The sequence below is a fragment of the Diabrotica undecimpunctata genome, chromosome 5 (assembly GCF_040954645.1).
Source record: "Diabrotica undecimpunctata isolate CICGRU chromosome 5, icDiaUnde3, whole genome shotgun sequence".
Taxonomy (NCBI): domain Eukaryota; kingdom Metazoa; phylum Arthropoda; class Insecta; order Coleoptera; family Chrysomelidae; genus Diabrotica; species Diabrotica undecimpunctata.
Genome location: NC_092807.1, coordinates 120,664,993 through 120,687,090, shown reverse-complemented (window position 1 = coordinate 120,687,090; position 22,098 = coordinate 120,664,993). Strand labels below are relative to the sequence as shown.

The window sequence follows — 22,098 nt, the reverse complement described above, 5'->3', positions numbered from 1 at the left end:
TATTATGGCTGCTCTTATTTCTGCCACTAGTATAGGTGGTCCTGTTTCCGTAGGTATTGGGGGCTGGTTCTCTCTCTCATCAAAAAATAAATTTCTTATGTAATTTTTCCAGGTATCATTGATACTCTCTTTGTCCACGATTATCTCTCCATTGTCATTAACAAGTTTACTTATTCTTCTGTTTTTACATTTACCTGTAATTTCTCTTACCTTCTTATGCACGTTGAAGTCGTCGTATTTACTTTGGAGAATTTCGATTTCTTAGCATTTTTTCTCCAGTTCTTTCTGTTTGGCTTCTCTGATCTTTCTCTGTATCTCTCGCTGTAATGTTTTACAGCGTAATGTAATGTACATGTAATTTACATGTAAATGAACAATGTTTCAAAAAATAATTTGGAATATTATCTGGTCCCGTTGAAAAAGAGTTTTTGAGTTGACATATACCATCATAAATATCAGAGATTTTATTAGTATATAAAGAAATATTTGCTTTTGAATATGAGTCTCTTTTGGACAATCGGCATGTGGATGAATTATATACACTAGCGAAATGTTCAGCAAACAAGTTAGCTATGTTTTGGGCATTATCTGCCATTTGGTTATCAAGGTACATGTGATGTGGAACATTGTTTGATTTTTTTATCATTAATGTATCTTCAGAAATGTGCTGGATTATCTTGCAGGTTGTTACCACCAGTTTTTATACAATTAGAGTGACATTTTTAAGTTTCTATTTTACATTTAGATCTTAAGTTAGAAAATATCAAGTAATCTGCTTCAGACTTTGTTTGTAAATATATTTGTGACTAGTTTTCTTTGCAATAATTAAATTTTTTAAATATGAGGAAAACACATATGAACGACATATCTCAATTTAATCTATTGACAATATTGTTCCCGCATATTCCATTCCTCAAATTGTACATAGAAGCGAAGAAACATTGTACATAGTAAAAACTATTGATGCAGCAAATGTCAATTATGGTAAAGTTTCCGAGCTCTCATTTTACAAAGACCATTTTAGTCGCGTTAGTTAAACAAATCGTGGCAATAAAACGGTAAGTAAGTTTATCTGAGTAGCAGATAACACTAACTAACATCTAACATTTATCAGTAACTAACCACTAGCAGAAACTCTACCGAATGAATACCGAGCTTCTAATTGTTTTGGCAGTGGGATCCAGTGAATAAAGGAGAAAGTAGGTCGTTCGCGTTACTTTATCATAAATGACGTTTGCCTTACGTATTTTGGTTACTGTTAAGTTACTTGTCTTACCTGGGTTGTAACAAAACTCCCTTTTGGTCCTAATTTCGTCGACAACCATCGTACTGCTGCTAATGCGTGAGCCCAGTGTTCAGAAGAATTTTGATATAAAAGAGATATAAGTGCATAACTAGTAGTCTCAATATCAGTTGCAGTGGATGTATTAGAACCTAAATTATATTTTTAGTAGAATGTTTTTATATTACATTTAAATTTCTAAACAAAATAAAACAAAAAACAATTTGCATATATATGTTAAGTTATTTGATTAATAGAGTAGGTGTTTTTTAACATTATATTTCCTAAGCTCATGGAAAAACTGAAAAATGTTTTATTTAGATGGTACTAGAAAATAAAAGGCGCAATTTATATATACAATATAAAGGAAAAGACAGTTAAGATTTGATTTCACGTACAGGGCGCTTGCGCATCCGCTTATACGTATTTCGGCCCAATTCATTGAGGAGATATGTTGTGGAATGCAATTTTTAGATTCCCCATGTCTCTCTTAACATCTTTATCAACGTCTGTTTTGCCTTGCAATTCTTAGAAGGCACAGATTAAAGCGGAATTCTTGAATTTGGTTTAGAAAATTAGTCTACGATTTTATATATAATATAATTATATAAAACCAAATAAAAAAAATCAGAATTTAATAACGTCTATATTTATAACAAATATTCTTTGGAAAGTTTAGTAAAAATGGTACTAAACACAGCAAAATTAACGAATATTACTTCGATGTATGTCGTGTAAATTGATTTTTACTTGAATAATGTGCAAATTAGAAATAAATAGACAAATTATGTTAAATGTTTCTAGACGGCCTAATATAGTAGAGTTGTTAACTCTTAAGTATTAAACGTAAAAAAGTCTTACAATATAACATAAATAATTTGTATCCAATATAATTGGTTAACACAATATAGCCCAAAATAGTACTGAACAGTACTGAACGTAAAATTATTTTATTATTTTAAAAAATACATATTATTTACACTATAACATATTCTAAATGTGATCCTCCTCGCTCAAGACAGACTTCATACCAATGCTCCAAGTTTCTCGTCATGTTGTGGAAGGACCGCGAAGAAGGATCTAACATCGTTAATTCATAGATGGTTTCCAATGCCCGTTTAAAAACGGCAGTCTTAACCATGCCCCAAATGTATGCGTCTCAAGATGTGAGGTCTGGAGAATGTGAAGGATAAGGAAAGTCAGTAAATCGTGAAACGAATCTGCTTGGAAAATGACTCTGAAGAAATTGACGAATTTTCGAAATGTCAAATTACGTGTAGGACAATGTTGACGTAGATAAGGGATAAAGCATGTTAAAACTTATATGTACTTCTGTTGATTAAGTGTAACTTGTCTACCATTTTCTTCAATAAAGTACGGACCGATGATTCCATGTCCAGAAACTGCACCAGACACTCACGTCTGCACTATGTAAAGGAACTTCTTAAACATTATATGGTCTGCCAAAGTCCATAAATCAATTTGTGCGACGATTTACATGGCCTGACAAATGAAAATGCGCTTCGTCTGAAAAGCATACGTTTTTCAAAAATTCAGGATTTTCATACTGTAATGCAAGAATTCTGGCACAATATTCCACTCTCGAGGATGTAATTGTTGATTTACCTAAATCACATACGAAAATGCACCCCTCTTCTTCAGGATTATTTGCAAGGAAGCTCTTTTTAAGCCAAGATGCAACGCTGTTCATGTCTGACTGGCCTTCGAATTTTCCAAGATTCGCTCAAAAATACGTCCATGATTATTGTTGTTGTTAACTGTCCTGGGAAGCTACGAGTTTTCTTTTCATTGGCACATTACCTGTATTTCTGAACTTTCCAATAACCTTCAAAATTACAGCATTTCTTGGAGAACGTTTATTAAACCGTTGTGTGAATTGATCACACACATATCGCAGACTTTCACCATTACGTCGGCCGATTTCGTATAAGCGAAAATAATGCTCCACCAGCATAACTTTGTCCTCTGTACTTTTTTTACCAATTAGGCCTTATTATTAATTGTTTAAAGATAACATGATATGTGTAAAATAATTAAATTTTGGTATGAGAGTGCGCATAAGGAAACACCTATGTTTCAGTTTCAGTTTCAGTACTCTTTATTGCAGGCTATATTGTACTTAAAGGAACAATATATATATATATATATATATATATATATATATATATATATATATATATATATATATATATATATATATATATATATATATATATATATATATATATATATATATATATATATATATATATATATATATATATATATATTGTATAACCGCGTACTAACCGCGGAAAGATTTCCGCGGTTAGTACAATTAAACCTTAAGCTAAGATTAATACCATAACAAGAATTAATATTAAACTCAAGTCTTTCTGGTTGAACCTCGTCGATTATAACTGCGCCGAGCTTTCGAAATCCTCTATTTCTCAATCAAACAAATCGTAGAATCCAAAATAGGATTTATAAAGATTCCATTTTTGTTTGCTATTCCGATTCAATTTTAGCTCTAGGTCAACACCATCTTTATACAGGTCATAGAATTGATTTTGAAAACTCCAGAACCATAGCCCCCATCCGCTTCTATAAACCAAGAATTATCCGAGAAGCCATAGAAATTAAAAAAGGCATAATTGTCTCAATAAAAGAGATGACGGCAACCGGTTACCGTCGAAAAGGAGACCTCTTATAAAGAAAATATCGTCCGCTTCACCCACCAATCACGCTAACCCCCACGAAAAACCTCCACCCAAACGACTGCACAATGAACGGTCCGCTGTTCCCAGTAACATAATGCATTGTTTAGTGATCAGTGTAGTAGTGACTGGTGGATCGGGAAACTGAGACCTCGGAAGCCCCGAAGAAAGCTCGGCGCAGTCATAATCGAGGTTTAACCCGAAAGACGGTAATGTTATTAATTTTAGTGTTGAGGAGAGCTCCCAGGTATATAAATTCGATTACTGCTTCGATAACGTCGTTTTCTATAACAAGTGGAAGTAGAATTTGTAGTTGCGAGCTTTTATATACACTTCGTTTTGTTGATGTTTATTATTAAACCTATTTTTCTAGCTGATTCTTTCGCTGATGTGTATTTTTTATTCCATATCGTAAGCTCTAAACCTAAACCATATTTAGCAATATTTTTTGTTACTTTTCTATATCCTAATTTTCGTGGATGGGTGGAGGTCGTGATGGGGGATGTGTTTGGTGACATTCGATAGATTTTTAAAAAATATTGAAACCTGTGTCTTTCAGTTTTTTATTTTAACAATATTTCTCGAGATATTAGACCGTTTCTATAATTTTCCTAGAGTGTCAGAGTTTTCCGATTTTCCGGTTTTGCGAGAGAAACAGTTTTTGCCGATTAAAGCACCATGTATCCAAAATTCAAAAAAATTTCTTTAATAAACGTTAGTTATTGTTGTATCAGAAATTCAAATGTGTAATAAAAAAATGGGGGTTCCCATTTATGATTTTAAGGTTGCCCCCTCCCTGGACTAGAGGGTGGGGCTAACTTTTCGTATTTGGTGTCATTCGATAGATTTTTGAAAAATATTAAACAGGTGTTTTTCAGTTTTTCAATCCGATCTTAATTTCGCAAAATATTTGATCGTTCTGCTTGTTTTGACACACCCTGTAGTGTCACAAGATCGTGTAGGAAAATGTTTATACACCCGTTATATATCGCAAAAAAGTTTCCTGTATATGCAAAAAAGAGGATTGCTAATTGATAAACAGGTTAGATAGTAAGATGATGACATTGTATTTATTAATTTACCTTTATTACTCCACCATAACATATTTTGATGTTGTTCAGAAACGGCTAAGAGCCTTCTTAATAATTTATTTGCTTCTCCATACCACTTCATTTTAAATATAGCGTAGCAATTGAGAGCTAAACTATATTTATCTGGATTATTCTGACTACGAATGCAATATTTAGCATTCGTCATAACTTTTTCGGGAACATCAATTCTCGCCTCTAAAAGACTCACTATAACGTAGGAAGTTAAACTTGCCGTGCTATTTTCCTTGCTTGTTCCACCCTATAAAAAAAGATTTTTACAAATAATGTGTTAAAAAACGCTAAGACTAAGTAAAATATGCAAAAACGTGTTATTGTGTTACGAGATATATGTTACATGTTACGATTTATTCCAATTAGTTTTGATTTTTACTCGACACAATTGTATAGACGGGTTTGACAGTTAAAATGTGTAGTATGAGATACCTTAAAAAGACTCTCATTTAGACATTTTTCAGTAAAACCGTAAACCGAAAAGTGAAAAGGTAGACCGAAAAGAGTTATGAACGACAACAAAACTTTAGATATAATGCAAAGTTTTGTTGAAGATCCACATACATCCTCACGAAGGGTTGCACAAGTACACTGCCCTACTAAGAAAGAACCCCGTATCTCCAAAATTTGAAAAATTGGGATCTTTGCACCATATGAATAATTATGATTTATATAACATATTCACATAGAGAAAAACCCGTATTTTACATTTCTAAATATTTTATGAAAGAAAATAGTTTCCCCGTAAACGCCAAAGATGACTATTATGCTTAGTAAAAACCTGGCATTTAACGCTTCGTAGTAAAAACCTGGTATATGCTCAGCAGATACTGGTTTTTAACGTAGGATAAAACGAAATGCCAGGTTTTTTCTAAGGAATAGAGCAACGCCACTAATAGTTTCCAGTGGAACTATCGTTAAAGAAAAAGAAGAAAGTTTATGATTATCATGATTTCGCCGAGGCCGTTAAAACGTGTAATTTGAATCGTGTGGTGGTGAAAGAAATGGGGGTTTCCGATTTTCTTATCTGGAAAGAACGATAAGGTTGACGATAGCGAGGAGTTGATAGAGATGGACTTTTTGCAAGCCAGAGTGTTAAAATCTGGGATAAAGGACCCCACACCTGTGACGAAACCTTCTGGGATTGCTAAAAAGAGAAAAGAACAAATATTAAAAAACTTAGGTCAATTTATATCGGCGAACCGCCATTAATTTTGGGAAGAATTGCCAACTTCCGATTAATAATAATTTTTATTTTGTATTTTTAAATAAACGTTTTTCGTAAATACTTATGTTTTATTCAACAAATGTTCATAAAAAATATTATTAAAATATTTAAATGTTTTGTCTTTCAAGGCAGTTATATAAATTTTATATTAATTACATAGTTAAAACCAAGCTTAAGACAAATTTGGATAATACGTGGTTTTAGCTAAGTAAACTTGACATAATTCTTTGCTTTAGTGCCCGTATATCCTATAACTAATGTCCATATGGTAATTTTGCAAATTTTTTTGTGAAAAAAGGTAACTACGATGCTACACACTCTACCCTAAATGATTTTATGTTATCATTGTACCAAAAGCACAAGGAATTAAACAAAAATCTTTAATCGCGTTTTTCTCAAAACTCGCTATTGTGGAGATACGGGGTTCTTTCTTAATAGGGAAGTACATGATGTAGGTCGTTCTTCAGTCTTACGGGTATTACGTAAGAATAAATTTAAACCATACAAAATAAACTTATTGCAAGAATTCAGTGAAGATGACTTCGATCGTAGATTAGCGTTTACTGAGGTAGTGATGGATAAAATTGAAAATGATGAAAATTTCGTTAACAGAATATGTTTTTCCGATGAAGCAACCTTTACACTGTCTGGATGTGTAAATAGACACAATTTAAGGTACTGGAGTGACGTAAATCCACACTGGATTCGTGAAAACCAATACTCAAAGACCACAAAAATTAAATGTATGGTCAGGTATAATAGTAGGTACTCAGTTAATTGGGCCATTTTTTATCGAAGGAAATTTAACGTGAGATAGTACGAAATGTTACTTAGAAATTAAATTGTACCTACACTGAGAAACTTGTTCGGGGTTTCGAAAACAATTTTAATCAGATATGGTTTCAGCAAGATGGAGCTCCAGCTCATTTTGGTCTAAATGTTCGGCGTTATTTAGATGACATATTTCCCGGACGATGGATTGGTAGACGAGATAGAATTAAATGGCCTCCACGTTCACCTGATTTCAATCCTAAAGATTATTTTTATTGGGCATACTTGAAAAATTCAGTTTACAAAACTAAACCAGCCAGTCTTGCAGAGCTAAGGCAACGAATTATCGATACATTTCGAATAATTTCTAGATAATCATGGAGAAATGTGGTAGACGCATTCTACCATCGATTAGGGTACTGTCAACTCACAAATAGAGCACATTTTAAATACTTGATAAAGTAACCATTATGTTAAAAAATGTTGTAATCTATCAATTGTTACGTTTTAATGTAGTTGAAAATAGTTAGTATTAAAAATTTTTTTGAGATAATTAGGCGTTGCCAGACTTCTGTTTTATGTATTTAAGACCTTCCAGACTACATAAAATCATAAGTGTTACATATAGTTGAACTCGTATTGAATAGGAGATTCCAATAATGACTGAATATACAGGGTGATGAATTTGAAAAATCAAAGTTACTAATAATATAAGAGAAACGGCAAATCTGGCAACATTGCAAATATCAAATATGGAATCATCTTATCCCAAAATAGGTGTACCTCAAATTTTGTACAATTATGACTAGCAATTTACGAGATAATTGGCCGTTTCCAGACATTTGGGTTACTCCGTATAATATTGTGTATGTATGTAAATATGGTTTATTCAGAATCCTATTGCTTTTATTTGTTTATGTTAATATACATATCCAAGGCGAAAGTGAGAGACTCAACGAATTACATAAAAGACTCTCTTTGACCCCTAACATATATTTAATAGTCTCCCTGTGAAGTTTCTGGGAAAAGGAAAAGTAGGAAATATGAGGAAAAAGAGCAATAAAGGATGTGATAATATATATAATATAATCCAGATCAGATAAACTTGGAGAAATATTTGAAGATTTTAAACTTACCATATCTTGAAAAACGTGCAACATCGTATTAAAACATCCATTTTCTAGTTGATTATTTAATATCCATGTAATAGCTTTGTTTATGACGTGTTGATCTATATAAATGTGCTCTCGAGCTTGCGATAAAATTTTTACAACAAATGTTGTTAAAAACATGGAACCCATTGGGTCGTAATATCCAAACGCAGAGAAAGAACCATCCTCATGTACATAATTCAAAATTCTCTGATAACCTAAAAAACCAAAATAATTGTAAAAACAATTTCTTCTAATTTGTTTGTACAAAAACCAAAATAACAACATTTAGTTTCATCTTAAGAAGGTTTTCAATAATTATTGTCATTTTATAGGAAAGTAATGTTTTAAGTAAAGGTTGTAGGGATAAACATTCCAGAAATACAATCCACCTTTTCCAACAAATCCTACTCTCACGTTGCCAAGGTGGCCCCTAGATCTACAATAATATTGTTCAATGCATTTATTGTACAATAAGATTGAATGGCGCTTTCTATCCAAACGTTTAATGATATTGTACAATAACACAAACTACGCAATGCTTTCGATGCAATGAAGAAATATGGCACTATAAAAATTAAGCTCGCTCTTTTTTTTAATCATTGCGCAATTTCAATATTAGTACTTATAGACGATTAACTATATTGCATAATTCGCAATATTGTGCAATATAATTGATCGTGTAGAAGACGTATTCAGAATTATTCAGAATCTATACTGGAACCAAATGGCAAAGGTGAGGATTGATCAAGACCAATATACGGATGAATTTGAAATCCGGAAAGGTGTCCGCCAAGGCTGCTTACTCTCTCCGATGCTTTTTAATTTATATGTTGAAAATATATTTGCGGAAGCATTAGAAGACACGGAATTAGGCATTAAGGTGAACGGCATACCAATTAGTAACCTACGCTATGCGGACGACACAGTGATTATAACTGATAATTTGGAAAATCAGAAGTTATTACTTGATAGGGTGAATAGCATAGGTAAAAAATATGGCCTCAAAATCAACAGTTTGAAAACGAAATATATGGTCATTAGCAGAAACCCTCCAGAAAACCCGATAATATGCTTAGGTGACGATCGCATAAAACGCGTGACAACTTTTAAATACCTTGGCACCACAATCAATGACCAATCGGATCCACAACAAGAAATAAAAACCCAAATACAAATGGCAAGACAAGCTTTTGTGAAATTCAGAGCGCTCCTATGTAATCAAAACCTAAATTTCAAAATACGCTACAGAATGGTCAAGTGCTACATATGGTCCATCTTGCTTTATGGCATGGAAACGTGGACTTTGAAAAAAACATCTATCAACAAACTTGAAGCATTTGAAATGTGGTCATTGAGAAGAATGATGCGCATACCTTGGGTGGATAGAGTTCGAAACGATGACGTCCTTAAGAGAGCCGGCGTGGAAAGAGAACTCTTTGAATTAATTAAAAAAAGCAAGATTGGTTACCTTGGGCACATATTGAGAGGAGCAAAATATGAAATACCACAGTTAATCCTACAAGGGAAGATCGAAGGTAGGAGAGGAGCCGGCCGCAAACAATTATCCTGGTTAAGGAATATTAAAGAATGGACAGAAATACACAATACAGGCGAGCTGTGTCACGCCGCCAAGAACAGAATTCTAGTAATGAGATCGTAGAGATAGTAGAGTCGCCTACGCACTTTGGTGTATGGCATGTTAAGAAGAAGAAGAAGACGCCTAACTTAACGCGGCGAAACTACTGCATGCAACTGACAAGACATACAATGCAGGTATATTATGCAACTGACAAGATATGGTGTGAATGTAACTTGCACTTCGAATGTGCCGCTGGTAAATAGTGAAAAAACTTCGTCCGAAAGACTTTATTTTGAATTAACACAATAAAATATAAATACATGAATGTATGACGGTTGGCGCCTGTCCCGCTAATGTATATATATTATGTCCGCCTCGCACTTGCTGGATCACCGATCTCGTTCGTATGTGCTGTCGCCTGGAGATTCTTTTCGGGACTTTTTTTATTCTTCACATATGACATATTATATCTGTATAGACTGCTACGTTGCCGCATCGGAAAAATACATGAAATCGACTTAAAACATATGATGGCGTGAGCAGGGTGAATTTTCGGAGCCTACAAAATAACGTATCAGCTAAGAGATGAAAAACTCCTACAGAAAACCAAGAAGGTTGGAAGGCTTCGCGATGGCATTCTTACCATAGCACTTATCAGGCTACAAATTGGTTTTTTATACTGGGAAAATTATACTAACTACAGCGGTAACTAGCAGTTAAGACGATAGGCTCATCATGGCTTGTGCTCTACAAGAAAATGTAGAAGAGGTAAATTCAGCCAAGCTTTAAGAGCCGCTGTATGTGTGGTTTTAAGATGTCAACGCATGTCAACCGCTGGAGGTGAGACAGCTGGGCCAGTCTAGTCCAAAGCCACCACACAATGGCCGCATATGTCAACATAAGCTTTATCATGGATTGATACATCGAATATAAAATTTTGGGCTGCAGACTCATTTAGTTCCAAAAGCACTTCTGCATGCCCAGAAAGCTGCCGCGACCTTCCTTCCATGAAAGTTTAGAATCCAGGATCACTCCTAGGTACGTCACTGATTTGGAAACCGATAAAGTTTTACCATATAAGGCAAGCTCTCTGGTAGGTTCGATGGCCATCACCAAGTGAACAGAACCACACCAGTCTTCTTAGGATTAACTCCGAGTGTTTGCTTCCGGCACCTTTCCCCAAAAGCCCCGAGGCTCACCTGGGCGACCTCGTGAACCGTTTCAGGGAAGAGACCCTAAACCAGTATAACTACGTTATCAGCGTAGGCTTGCGCATTTATGCCTTGTTCGGTCAGTCGCTGAAGAAAGCTGTCAACTACCAGACATTATAGCAGGGGACACAAAACTCCTCCCTGAGTGCAATCACGAGAAGCCGACACCCTAACGCAACAACCGTTTCGTTACGCACCTATCTGCCTCTGAGAAAGCAGGGCCGGATCCATTTGACCAAGCTGTAGCCAACTCCATGTCTTTTTTTCTCAGCATTACACATAAAATCAAAAGTGGCTCAACTATAGGCGTCCTCAATATTCATAAAGATACCCAGGCTGTATTGCTTCCGATCTAGCGCTCGCCCCACCCTGTTATTGGTTAGTAAATTTTAAAGTCACCATTATTATTGGTTAGTAAAATTTTAAAGAAAAAGAGATTTACCTAGATTATTGTTTTGTAGTATTTACCTATTTTTAAATTCCTTAAAATCTTCTGCTTCATGGTTTTTTTCAATGTATTTGTGGCATTCAAATATTGCAAAACGTATAAATTTGGTGCCATGGTAGCCATGATTTGTTCTCCACATCCCGTAGGCATATCCAGTAGGTCATCCAAGTTCTAAACGGAGTTTAGTTTATAGAATTTAGAAAAGTTATTATTATAGAAATATTATTATGTAACTTACATCTATTGTTTTTCCAAGAATATCTCCATTCAGACTAATATGAGATTTGTAAGTTCCAGGAACAATGGTCGAGGGTACAATGTGATACCAAGATACATTATTATTTATTGAAGATGTTTCTGAAATGCCAATTTTTTTTTGAAATTTTTATTTACTTAACTTATTTCAGAAATAACAAAGATTTCAATAATATTCATTCTTTTATAACGTATAAGAAATTAATTTCCTGGTACGGGTAGAAACTTCTTGGGAAGTTGCTACCCCAGTAAGTTTTAAGATCTTTATATCCAGGAAAGTTAGCACCTCATTAGGGCCTTTTATGCAGCGATATGGACGAAGAGCAAGGATAAAGGAAACAATCCTTTAAAAAAATCTTTTCTTTCAGATAAGTAGTAGAAGCGTCAAAATATTTCTTAATATTGTATTGTAAATCTTGTAAATCTTAACTGTCCTTTCCTTTTTATTTCGATATACTCTGTACGAGTACTAGAAACCAATTCGCTAAGAATTTTGCTTAGTTGAGGAGATATGTTGTGGAATGCAATTTTTAGACTCCCCATATCTCTCTTAACATCTTTATCAACGTCTGTTTTGCCTTGCAATTCTTAGAAGGCACAGATTAAAGCGGAATTCTTGAATTTGGTTTCAAAAATTAGTCTAGGATTTTATTATTAGATGTTGCTACATTGCATCTATACGAAGCCATGTTAGAGTTGCTTCCTAAGATAGAAAAGATTTATTTCGCGTTCAGAGCGTTTGCGAGAGCCGTTCTGATGATGCCTATTGGGCTGAAATACGTATAAACGGATGCGCAAGCTCCCTATACGTTAAATAAAATCTTAACTGTCTTTTCCTTAGTAAAAAGAAATTTGGCCGTAAGAATATAAAAAAAATACCAAAATTAAATAACCGGCTGGAAACATACATGCAACTATAGTTGCTACGCTACTAGCACGATTAACAATCTATAGACTTATAAACAATCTATTTATACTGCACAGACAGAATCTAAATATATTTGTGTTTTTAAGGAATCACCTCTTTCCCTTGAACAATAATAGTGTCTGATTAATTCCAAACCGATAAACCAACGAATTTCGGACAATCTTATGTTTTAAAATTTAAAAACATAAAAGATTTAATATTACCAGAGCTGCACAATAGCGCTGATTTTGTTTTCCTCATGCGAAATCCTTCTGCTTCCACTAAAATCGATTTTACTTCGGAATCTCTAAAAAAATCGTATAATACACAATTTTAACATATTTTACCTTAATATACCTTTTAAACAATATAATAATACCTTTTAAACAAAACAGTTTCAGGTCCACAATGTAACGGGAATTGTTCGTCCGTTTCTGCTAGGACACTTACATTAACTAATCCCAGCATAGTGGCTGTTACCTTTATTTTATAAGAAAAAGTATCATTTGGGGATACACATGAAGATGAACTTAATTTAGTACTCTTATCGTCACGATCAAGGCCTTTGGAAAGTAAGATATTTATTCGAATCTAAAACAAGGATTTATTTTAATTTAATTTTTTGAACATTTTAGAATTTCGCATTAATTAAAAATAATAATAATAAAAAACTAATTGTGTTAAAAAACCCAAATTCGATGAGATAAATAAACAAACCATTTAGATCGCACTTTTGTAACTGCTTGTGAGTGACAAAATTGGAATGATTTCGTTAAAACAGGACCATACCTCTCTTCAGTCTTCCACTGGTCATTTCCATTACATCATGCAATGGTCTTTTGCAACGTCCTGTGATCTAGTCAATCCATCTCGTTGGAGATCTTCCTCGTGGTCTTCGTTCTTTTATCTTTCCTTGAATGATGAGCCCCTCCATATTGTCTATGTCTGACCTCATGACATGTCCAAAATATTTTGATTCTTGTAGTTGAATTTTGTTAAAGTCTATTAGAGATCTTCAGTTCTTCCAGAATATAATTATTTGTTCTACGCTTGGTCCATGGAATTTGCAAAATTCTTCTCAAGCAGAAGTAGTGACGTATATTAGGCGCGCTGCACATGCCCACACTCGCACTCGATCACGACACTGCGCCAATGTCGCTTTGATATTGGTGGGCACGTGTGTGTCCGCAATTGGTTTCGCAAGTAGTACAAGTTCAGAATCCGACAGTGATAACGAGTTTTTAAATAGATTATTGGTAATAAGGAAATCATCCGAAAAAAATATATGGAGGAGCTCTTACCTGTCCAAAAGGAAAACACATGGAGAATTCAATTCATTAAACATTATTTTAGAACGACTAGGAACGATTTTTAGGAAGTACATGCGATGATTGCTACAGATACGAATTACTAATGATGAAAAATTGGCCGTTTTCTTAAGAGCGTAGGCGCAAAATTTTGGGCCAATGCTTTTTAAATGCATTCATTTTTTTCGAATCCTAAAAAAACTAATAAGTATTTTTGAAAAATTTAAACGCAGAATGAAAGAATACATTTTTACTGAGGGCCGAAAGTCCCTGAAAACTTCAATAATGTTTATTTTAATAACTTACAGGGGTGAAAAAAAAAAAAAAAAAATAGAAACTTTAGTGTGATTTTAATTTCAAATATCTCATTAAAAAAACTTTTTGTTTATTTTAAGGGACTTTCGGCTCTCGGTAATAATGTAATCTTTCATTCTGCATTTAAATTTTTCAAAAATATTTGTTAATTTTCTGAGGATTCGAAAAAAATTATTGCATTTAAAAAGCATTGGCCCGAAATTTTGCGCCTACGCTCTTAAGGTTAGGTATTATATAGGTAAACAATTACAAAATTAAGTGAAATTATTCAAAGCACAATAATAATTTATAAATTTAATTTAAAAAGTTTGAAACATATTTCTAAAATTGTCAAATTCATTACTCTCAATGATTACAATATTTGGTGTCCAACCATCCTGTGGCTGTTGTTGTATAGGAGTAGACGTATCATAGGTTCCTGCATCACTATATGGCTGTTGTTCTGCAGGAGAAGGCGTATATAATGAATAATACGATCCTACATTACTAATCTGTGAATAGAAAGAATGAGGACGAGGTGAATATTCCATCAAGTTTTTAGATTCTTCTTGGGACACCAATGAAAATATGTTTGTTTTAATATTGTGTTGAAACAGTGGCGGCAATGCTTTTGTAGTATCGTACATACTAATAAAAAAATGAAACAGTGGATCATTTTTAACATTGCTTATGGTGAAATCATTATTGGTGTTAGCAATTAAGTGCTCCTGTTCCAGCTTTTTTTGCTGCTCTACGGTCATGGTCCTCAATCGATTTAGTTATTAAGTTATTTAAAGTGTTCTTCAATGATTCGTCAGTTAGTATGTCTTCATTAACGTTGGTGTTACTTGGCCTATTTGTCATATGTGGGATTAAAAACGCCATATTTTCTTGAAATCGTCATGGCTTTATATTAATAGCCCCTGATCCATTTTTCGCTTTAGAAATTTTCTGCCGACACTGCGCATCTCGGTGATTGTTTCTTAGTTTTACCCAAGATTTTCAGTCATTATTAATAAGCACGACTATATAAATGTAATAAATGTATTTTTTTTTTCTTTACAGATTTGTCGCGAGCGGTAACTCATATCGGAGCGTTGGTTATAGTTATAGAATATGAGAAAGGACTATCTTAACTATTATAACCAAGGTATCTTCAGCCATTTGGAGGAACATCCAACCTATTTACTTGCCGGAACCTACACTGGATATATGGAAAAAAATGCCATCGATTTCCAAAATATATGGCAAATGACTAATACCGTGGCCGCTATGGATGGAAAACACGTGACAATTAAGAAACCTATAAACAGTGGATCCTCATTTTTTAATTATAAGCAACATCATTCTATTGTGCTGTTGGCGGTAGTAGATGCAAAATATAAATTTGTATTTATTGATGTCGGTTCTAAAGGCAGATTTCCTGATGGATATATATTTGATAATTCCATATTAAAGAGAAAAATGATGAACAGACAGCTGCATCTGCCCGAGCCCAAGGGTCTACCCGGAAGAGAAGGCATAGTTGTGCCTTATGTTATTGTTGGTGACGCTGCATTTCCTTTAATGGAAAATCTTATGAGACCTTTTTCTCAGAGACAAGTGGTAGACAATTATAGAAACAAAGTTTTTAATTACATACTCTCAAGAGCAAGACAAACAGAGAACAGAAAAGTTTAGAATATTTTTACGGCCATTTGAAATGAAAGTAGAAGCAATAGACAAAATTGTTATGGCGAGTGGTGACTTGCATAACTATTTACGCACAAAAAGTATAACTAAAAATATAGATGAGGACAATGAAAATTTACCAAATTTTCAATAATCACTGCTTTTGCCGCGATCAAGAGGTCGCGTTTCGAAAACGGCATTTGAAATAAGAGACCAATTTACGGATTATTTTAACTCCGTAGAAGGACGAGTGACTTGGCAAAACCACAGCATGCAACGGGGCGTGTATTGATATCGTTCGACAATTAATACAACAATGGAACTTATAATTATTTTGTGAATGCACATATTAGTATATTAAATAAATGTTAAAATTTCTTATCTACTTATACACCAGTTTTATTACCTACCTTTTTAACACCTTACAAATCTAATCTATTTTATACAAATACGAGACTATATTTTATACCATGAACATTGACATAAACATAAGGACGAGCCCCTTAATGGTCAAAGTTCAGGTGCCATTATTGGAGTCCTTTAGCCCTGTCCTTAGATGTTTATGTCAATGAACAGACAAACATCCATACTTTCACATTTAGATCATCAGTAAGATTTATACAAGTAATACTTACCATCCTTGAGATTTAGCGCCTCTGTGATTCGTTTCCAAATAGAATCCTTTAATTTTGTATTCGAATAGTCTTGGTGTTTACGTCGTATAAACATTTTTGGCTTCGAACAGCTTCAATAAGTTCCTCTATTTTGCAAATACTCGCGACACTGCCACTCGAAAACAATGTTTCGGTCGCCTAGCGGACACGCGCGTACACGCTCATGTACGTGCCTGCGTCGACACTTTAGAATAAATGCGGAGTTTCTCGCACTCGGCTCGTGACGGCCAATGCGAGTGTGGGCAAGTGCGGCGGGCGTTATGTGTCTATTTAGGGTCTATTATTTTAGTGACGTCTCGGAATATTATTGAAGTAAAAGCAATTAACTACCTACTCTCAACCAAAAAAATATTAAAGTAACAATCTTACCGGTATTGCATGGTTTCTGTAGTTTGATACGTAAACGTAAAGGTAAAACGATTCTTCCCGTTTTACTGTATAAGGTGTTAATACTTCTACGAAGATGCTCTGAAAAGTAACTATTTCTAATTCATCACTGATTCCAACCCCTTCAGTTTCAGACACACATAATATCTTTGTTATATAAGATGTTATGGAGTGTGGTAGATGCCTTTTTAATTGTACCGTGTTACTGAAATAAAAAAAATCTTATATACTAAAACGCTAAGTCCTTTTCTTGTCCACCACTTTACTCAAAAACCATATTAGATAATTAAAATATTTTTTCGGAATATTATTAGTATTACGTATGAGATTGTCAAAATATACTTTTGGTACAAAAATTCACTTCCGGTTTTGAGATGACCGGAAGTTAAAATTTACTTTAAGTTTTCGACCCCACAATGTATATATGGATCGAAAGGTCTCGTCGAGACGAATCTAAATATGTACTTCCGGTTGCGATCCGACACCGGAAGTGACCCCAAACGCGCATAAAACGTCAAGATAGAGCAAATCTGACACCGGATTCGTGATCAGCATGCAAAATTAACTGCTAAATGATAACATTGTAACAAAAACATTGTTTTCGACGAAATATTTCGTGATATTTAATACACTTTTTACTTGCATTATTATTGATGAATGTTATGTATATTCTTGCTTATATTGTTTGTATTGATCTCTTAATTTTTCTCGCAAAATAAAAATTTCATTTAAAAAACTCGATGTCGAGTTGGTCCGCTAGTAATATACTAATTCGTATATTCTGCAATCTAATTATCAATTATAGCAAATTATCGTTTAAAGATAAACAAAATAGGCCTCTAAAAGTGGTTACAAGAAAACTGCATCAAACTTGTCACGCCGAGGATATAAGGGAAGATCTAAAAATTAAGAGATATAAAATAAATTACGTAACTTAATTACTAAAGGGAAAAGAAAACTGCTACTTTTTGCACTTAATTTAAGTAAATACAAAAAAATGTGTACAAAATTAACAAAATTTTACGCATGAAAGTGATTATAGAAGTCTTTAGAAAACCGAATTGGATTCCACAATGTAACCAATGTAAAGAGTACGGACAAACACAAAATTATTGCAGAAGAGAATCGGAATGCGTAAAATGCATCAAAAAACATTTAAAACAAGATTGGGAAAAGCCACAAAATAAAAAAACTAAATGTGTACACTGTGGTGGTGCTCACCCAGCTAATTATAAAGGTTTCACGAGTGCTACAGCTCTTCAAAAATTACAGAACAAACAGAAACTTACAACCACACTACAAAACAAGGCAGACGAGACGGAGAATCCGATACAAAATCATCCAAGAAAGGTTAACGAAATCCGAACATATGCCCCAATAGCCTCTAACAAGACAAAACAAATAGTAGAGAATGACCTTAAGTCGATATCAAACATGCTTCACATACTAATAGAATGCATGAACAAGTAAGAGAGATATAATAAAAGAAATGCTAGAAAGATGGAATGGAAATTAGTAGAAGATAAAAGGCGGGACATTTAATAATAATACTTTGGAACGCAAATGGCCTATTGCAACATCAGCAGGCGATACTGTTTACCTTAAACATCCAAAATATCGATATATGTTTAATATTAGAGACAAACTAAAAAAAAACAAACATATCGAATATATCAAGCTCTTCACTCTAGAAACACAGCTAGTGAAGGAGTAGCAGTAATAGTAAAAAATAATCTAATTCACTTAGAAAGAGAAAATATAGAGACTGAAGCCATCCAAGTAGCTAGTATATGTCTGTAAAGTTAGCACATCCATTTTATAAGGCCAAATTCAGACTAACACTATATGTTATTACTAATTTATTATTGAAAGAAAAAAATTATTACTGTATCGTTTACGAGAAATAGTGAGTATGCTAACTTTACGATGAAACTAGCATAGACATAGCTATATCTCGGCAAGGACAAAAGGAAAAGGGGTATAGGACCCATTTTATTGCTCATTAATTGCCATTGATTGGTATAATAATCAATCTCCAAAAGCTACCATCATCCCTTAACTTAAAACACTCTCCCGGAAAAACCGAAATATCGGCCAAAAAGTGAACCGCAAGAAATTTATTACTAATATATTGCCAAAGTTTTATGTCAAGAAACAGTTTTTTGCTGTAACCTTTGCCGAGAAACAATAATTACGCTAACTTAACAGTATCTCGGAATCAATAAGGCAATACTCATCCCCGAAAAAATCGAGATATCGGCCAAAAACGTTAAAAAAAAGTGAACCGCTAGGAATTAATTCTTAATTTGTTTCTAAAGTTTTACGCAAAGAAACAATTTATTGCTGCAACTTCGAGAAATAATGTTTTCGAGAAATAATGGCTATGCTAGCTCATGGTAGAAGTAGCATAGGCATATCTATATCTCGGCAACGAAAAGGCTTACAGGTTTTTGAAAAATAGTCATAAAACACTATATGTTAGTTATTATCTATCATCATCAGTTGGCACTATAGACCCCTTCGTAAGTTTTGGCCTGCCACAAAACATTCTTCCATCTTTCCCTGTCGAGCATCTGTCTTCTTTATCCCCTTACTTCAATCTCATGGTCATTTTGGAAGGATATTTTATCCATCCGCATAACGTGGTCCACTTCTAAGGCGGTTTATTTGGTCAGTTTTTACGATATCTGCATCACCAAAAATTTAAAATTATATCGCCTTCTTCTCAGACCCCATTCTTTAACTCCGCCATATATCGTCCTCAATACCTTTCTTTTAAAGATTCGTAGTAACTCTTCATCTCGGGTCGTCATTGTCCATGTTTTCGATCCGTAGGTGAGCACTGGGCATATTATTATCTAAGTGGTCACATATATTGTAAGTATATGTATAGTGTATACAAACTCAATTACTGTAAATACTTCTTACCTCTGACGAGGTTGAGATGTTACTGGTTATTAGATACTTATGATTAATTTTATGCTCTTTAGGAAAAATTATGTATTTAGTAATTAAGACCCGTTAATACATGGTTTGCAGTTTAATGCCGATAATACTTCTTATTGCTTCACCCTTTTCCAAAACACAAAAATTATTGTAGCTACATACTTAAACTACAACACCCATTGTGTCTCGGAAGCTACAGTACTCATAGTTTCCTGGAAGTTATGGAATTTATAAAAGGTGTGTGCTTATTTTTAAACTAAATATAATAATAAAATATGGTGCCAAGATGGGACCTGTACCCCTTTTCCATCTCGAGATATAGCTATGGCTATGAAAGCTTTATCGCAAAGTTAGCATATCATTTTTTGTCATAAACTGTTGCAACAATAATTTTTTTTTTGGCATAAAACTTCTGCAATAAATTAGCAATAACTTCCTTATGGTTCGCTTTTTTTCCGATATCTCGATTTTTCCGAGTTCTTTTTTCTTCTAGCGGATGATAAAGTGGCTTTTGGGGATTGGTTAATATACCAATCAACAGCCATTAATTAGCAATAAATTATGCCGGCAAGATGGGCCCTGTATATCTTTTCCTTTCCGAGATATAGCTATGTCTATGCTAGCTTTACTGTAAAGTTAGCGTACCCACTGTTTCTCGGACTACAGCAATAATTTTTTTCTTTCCGTAATAAATTAGCAATAAATTATAGTGTTGGTCTGAATTCGGCCTCATAAAATATATACGTTAACTTTACTGAAATAGCTAGTATAAATGTTAAAACAAAAAAAAATTACGTAATAATAGCAGCTGCAATATTTTCCACCAAAACATAATCTAAAAAAAGAAAATTGTGTTCGTTTGTTCAACACGCTTGGAGAAAAATGTATCATTGGCGCAGACTTTAATGCTAAAAACACTGTATTGAGATCAAAGTTAACCAATACAAAGGGTAGAGAATTACATGCAGCAATAGAAAAATTAAATGGAAAATGGCACTCAACTGAAAAACCCACATACAGGCCGACTGTTAAAAATGAAACACCCGACTTAATTGACTTTGGTATTATAAATGACAATAATTATGTATTTTATGGTACGTTGTACATGTAGAAATATTTTACATTTTATTCTTAGCCATTAGCCAGTTTATTGGCCATTTATAAATAATGAATCATGGCATTGGTTCATATTATTATTATTTTTTTTTAACTATTAATATTAAATATATACATGTTTGTAATGTTTAAATTCTCCAAAAATTTTATATGTTTTATATGTATTGTCACTATTCCTTTGACTTGTCAAAAACAAAATAATTTTGTATATTGATTAAATAAATTCTATTCTATTCTATTCTATTATACAGTGCTAGTCTTAAGTCCTTTCCCCCCTCGTATCTTTTAAACTGCTATTGTTATAATAGTGAAATTTGGAGGGAGGTAATAAACAGACGTAGGCTTCTCAACTAGTCATAACAAGTGACATAATAGTGACAGATGACGTTACAACGCCACTGTGACAGATAATTTTAAATAGGACTTTATGGCAAGTGATACCTCGTTTAAAAGGTATTAAAAATACCTATTCAGTAATGTATCCTATTTTTAAACTCTTGCCCTACTCGTTCAAATGTGTCGGATGCAATTGCCCTACATTCTTTAAGAATTCGTTGTTTCAAAATGTCGATATTGTCGGGTACTGTAGCGTATACTTTAGATTTCAAGTATCTCCACAGAAAAAAATCTAATGGTGTGAGGTCCGGTGACCGAGCTGGCTATTTAATCGTACCTAGTCTTTAAATCCATTACATCATTACAAGAACAACTAACTAAAAACAACTTGACTAAACTTGAATTGACTAAACTAAGCAGAAACAGAAACTAAATATTCAGGTATAAACTCGTTTGCAAACTAGAAATAACTAGAGAATTGACAAACGTCAACTTTTTTGACAAATAACCAAAGGCAGACGTTAGAATTTTTATTAATTAAATGCCAAACTAGAATTTTACTATTTATTTAATTTAAATTAATATTAAAATATAATAAAATAATTGTAGCTTCGCATTTAATTAATAAATATTCTAACGTTCGCCTCTGGGTAATTGTCAAAAAGTTGACGTTGACGTAAAAAAATAAGAGAATTAAAAAACGTCAACTTTT

The 22,098-nt window shown here is 33.6% G+C and overlaps 1 protein-coding gene across 2 annotated transcripts in view; it reads right to left on the bottom strand.

Annotated features, from left to right (window-relative positions):
* LOC140441710 (murinoglobulin-1-like) overlaps positions 1 to 22,098 on the bottom strand; it is an 81,529-nt gene that overhangs the window by 21,206 nt on the left and 38,225 nt on the right. For both annotated transcript variants that reach the window (XM_072532593.1, XM_072532594.1), the window contains 8 exons: positions 16,971 to 17,193; positions 13,035 to 13,246; positions 12,880 to 12,962; positions 11,732 to 11,850; positions 11,514 to 11,664; positions 8,238 to 8,470; positions 5,082 to 5,349; positions 1,277 to 1,434 (listed from right to left, as the gene is read on the bottom strand). In XM_072532593.1, coding sequence (XP_072388694.1) covers positions 1,277 to 1,434; positions 5,082 to 5,349; positions 8,238 to 8,470; positions 11,514 to 11,664; positions 11,732 to 11,850; positions 12,880 to 12,962; positions 13,035 to 13,246; positions 16,971 to 17,193 — 1,447 coding nt within the window. The remainder of the gene's footprint in view (positions 1 to 1,276; positions 1,435 to 5,081; positions 5,350 to 8,237; positions 8,471 to 11,513; positions 11,665 to 11,731; positions 11,851 to 12,879; positions 12,963 to 13,034; positions 13,247 to 16,970; positions 17,194 to 22,098) is intronic.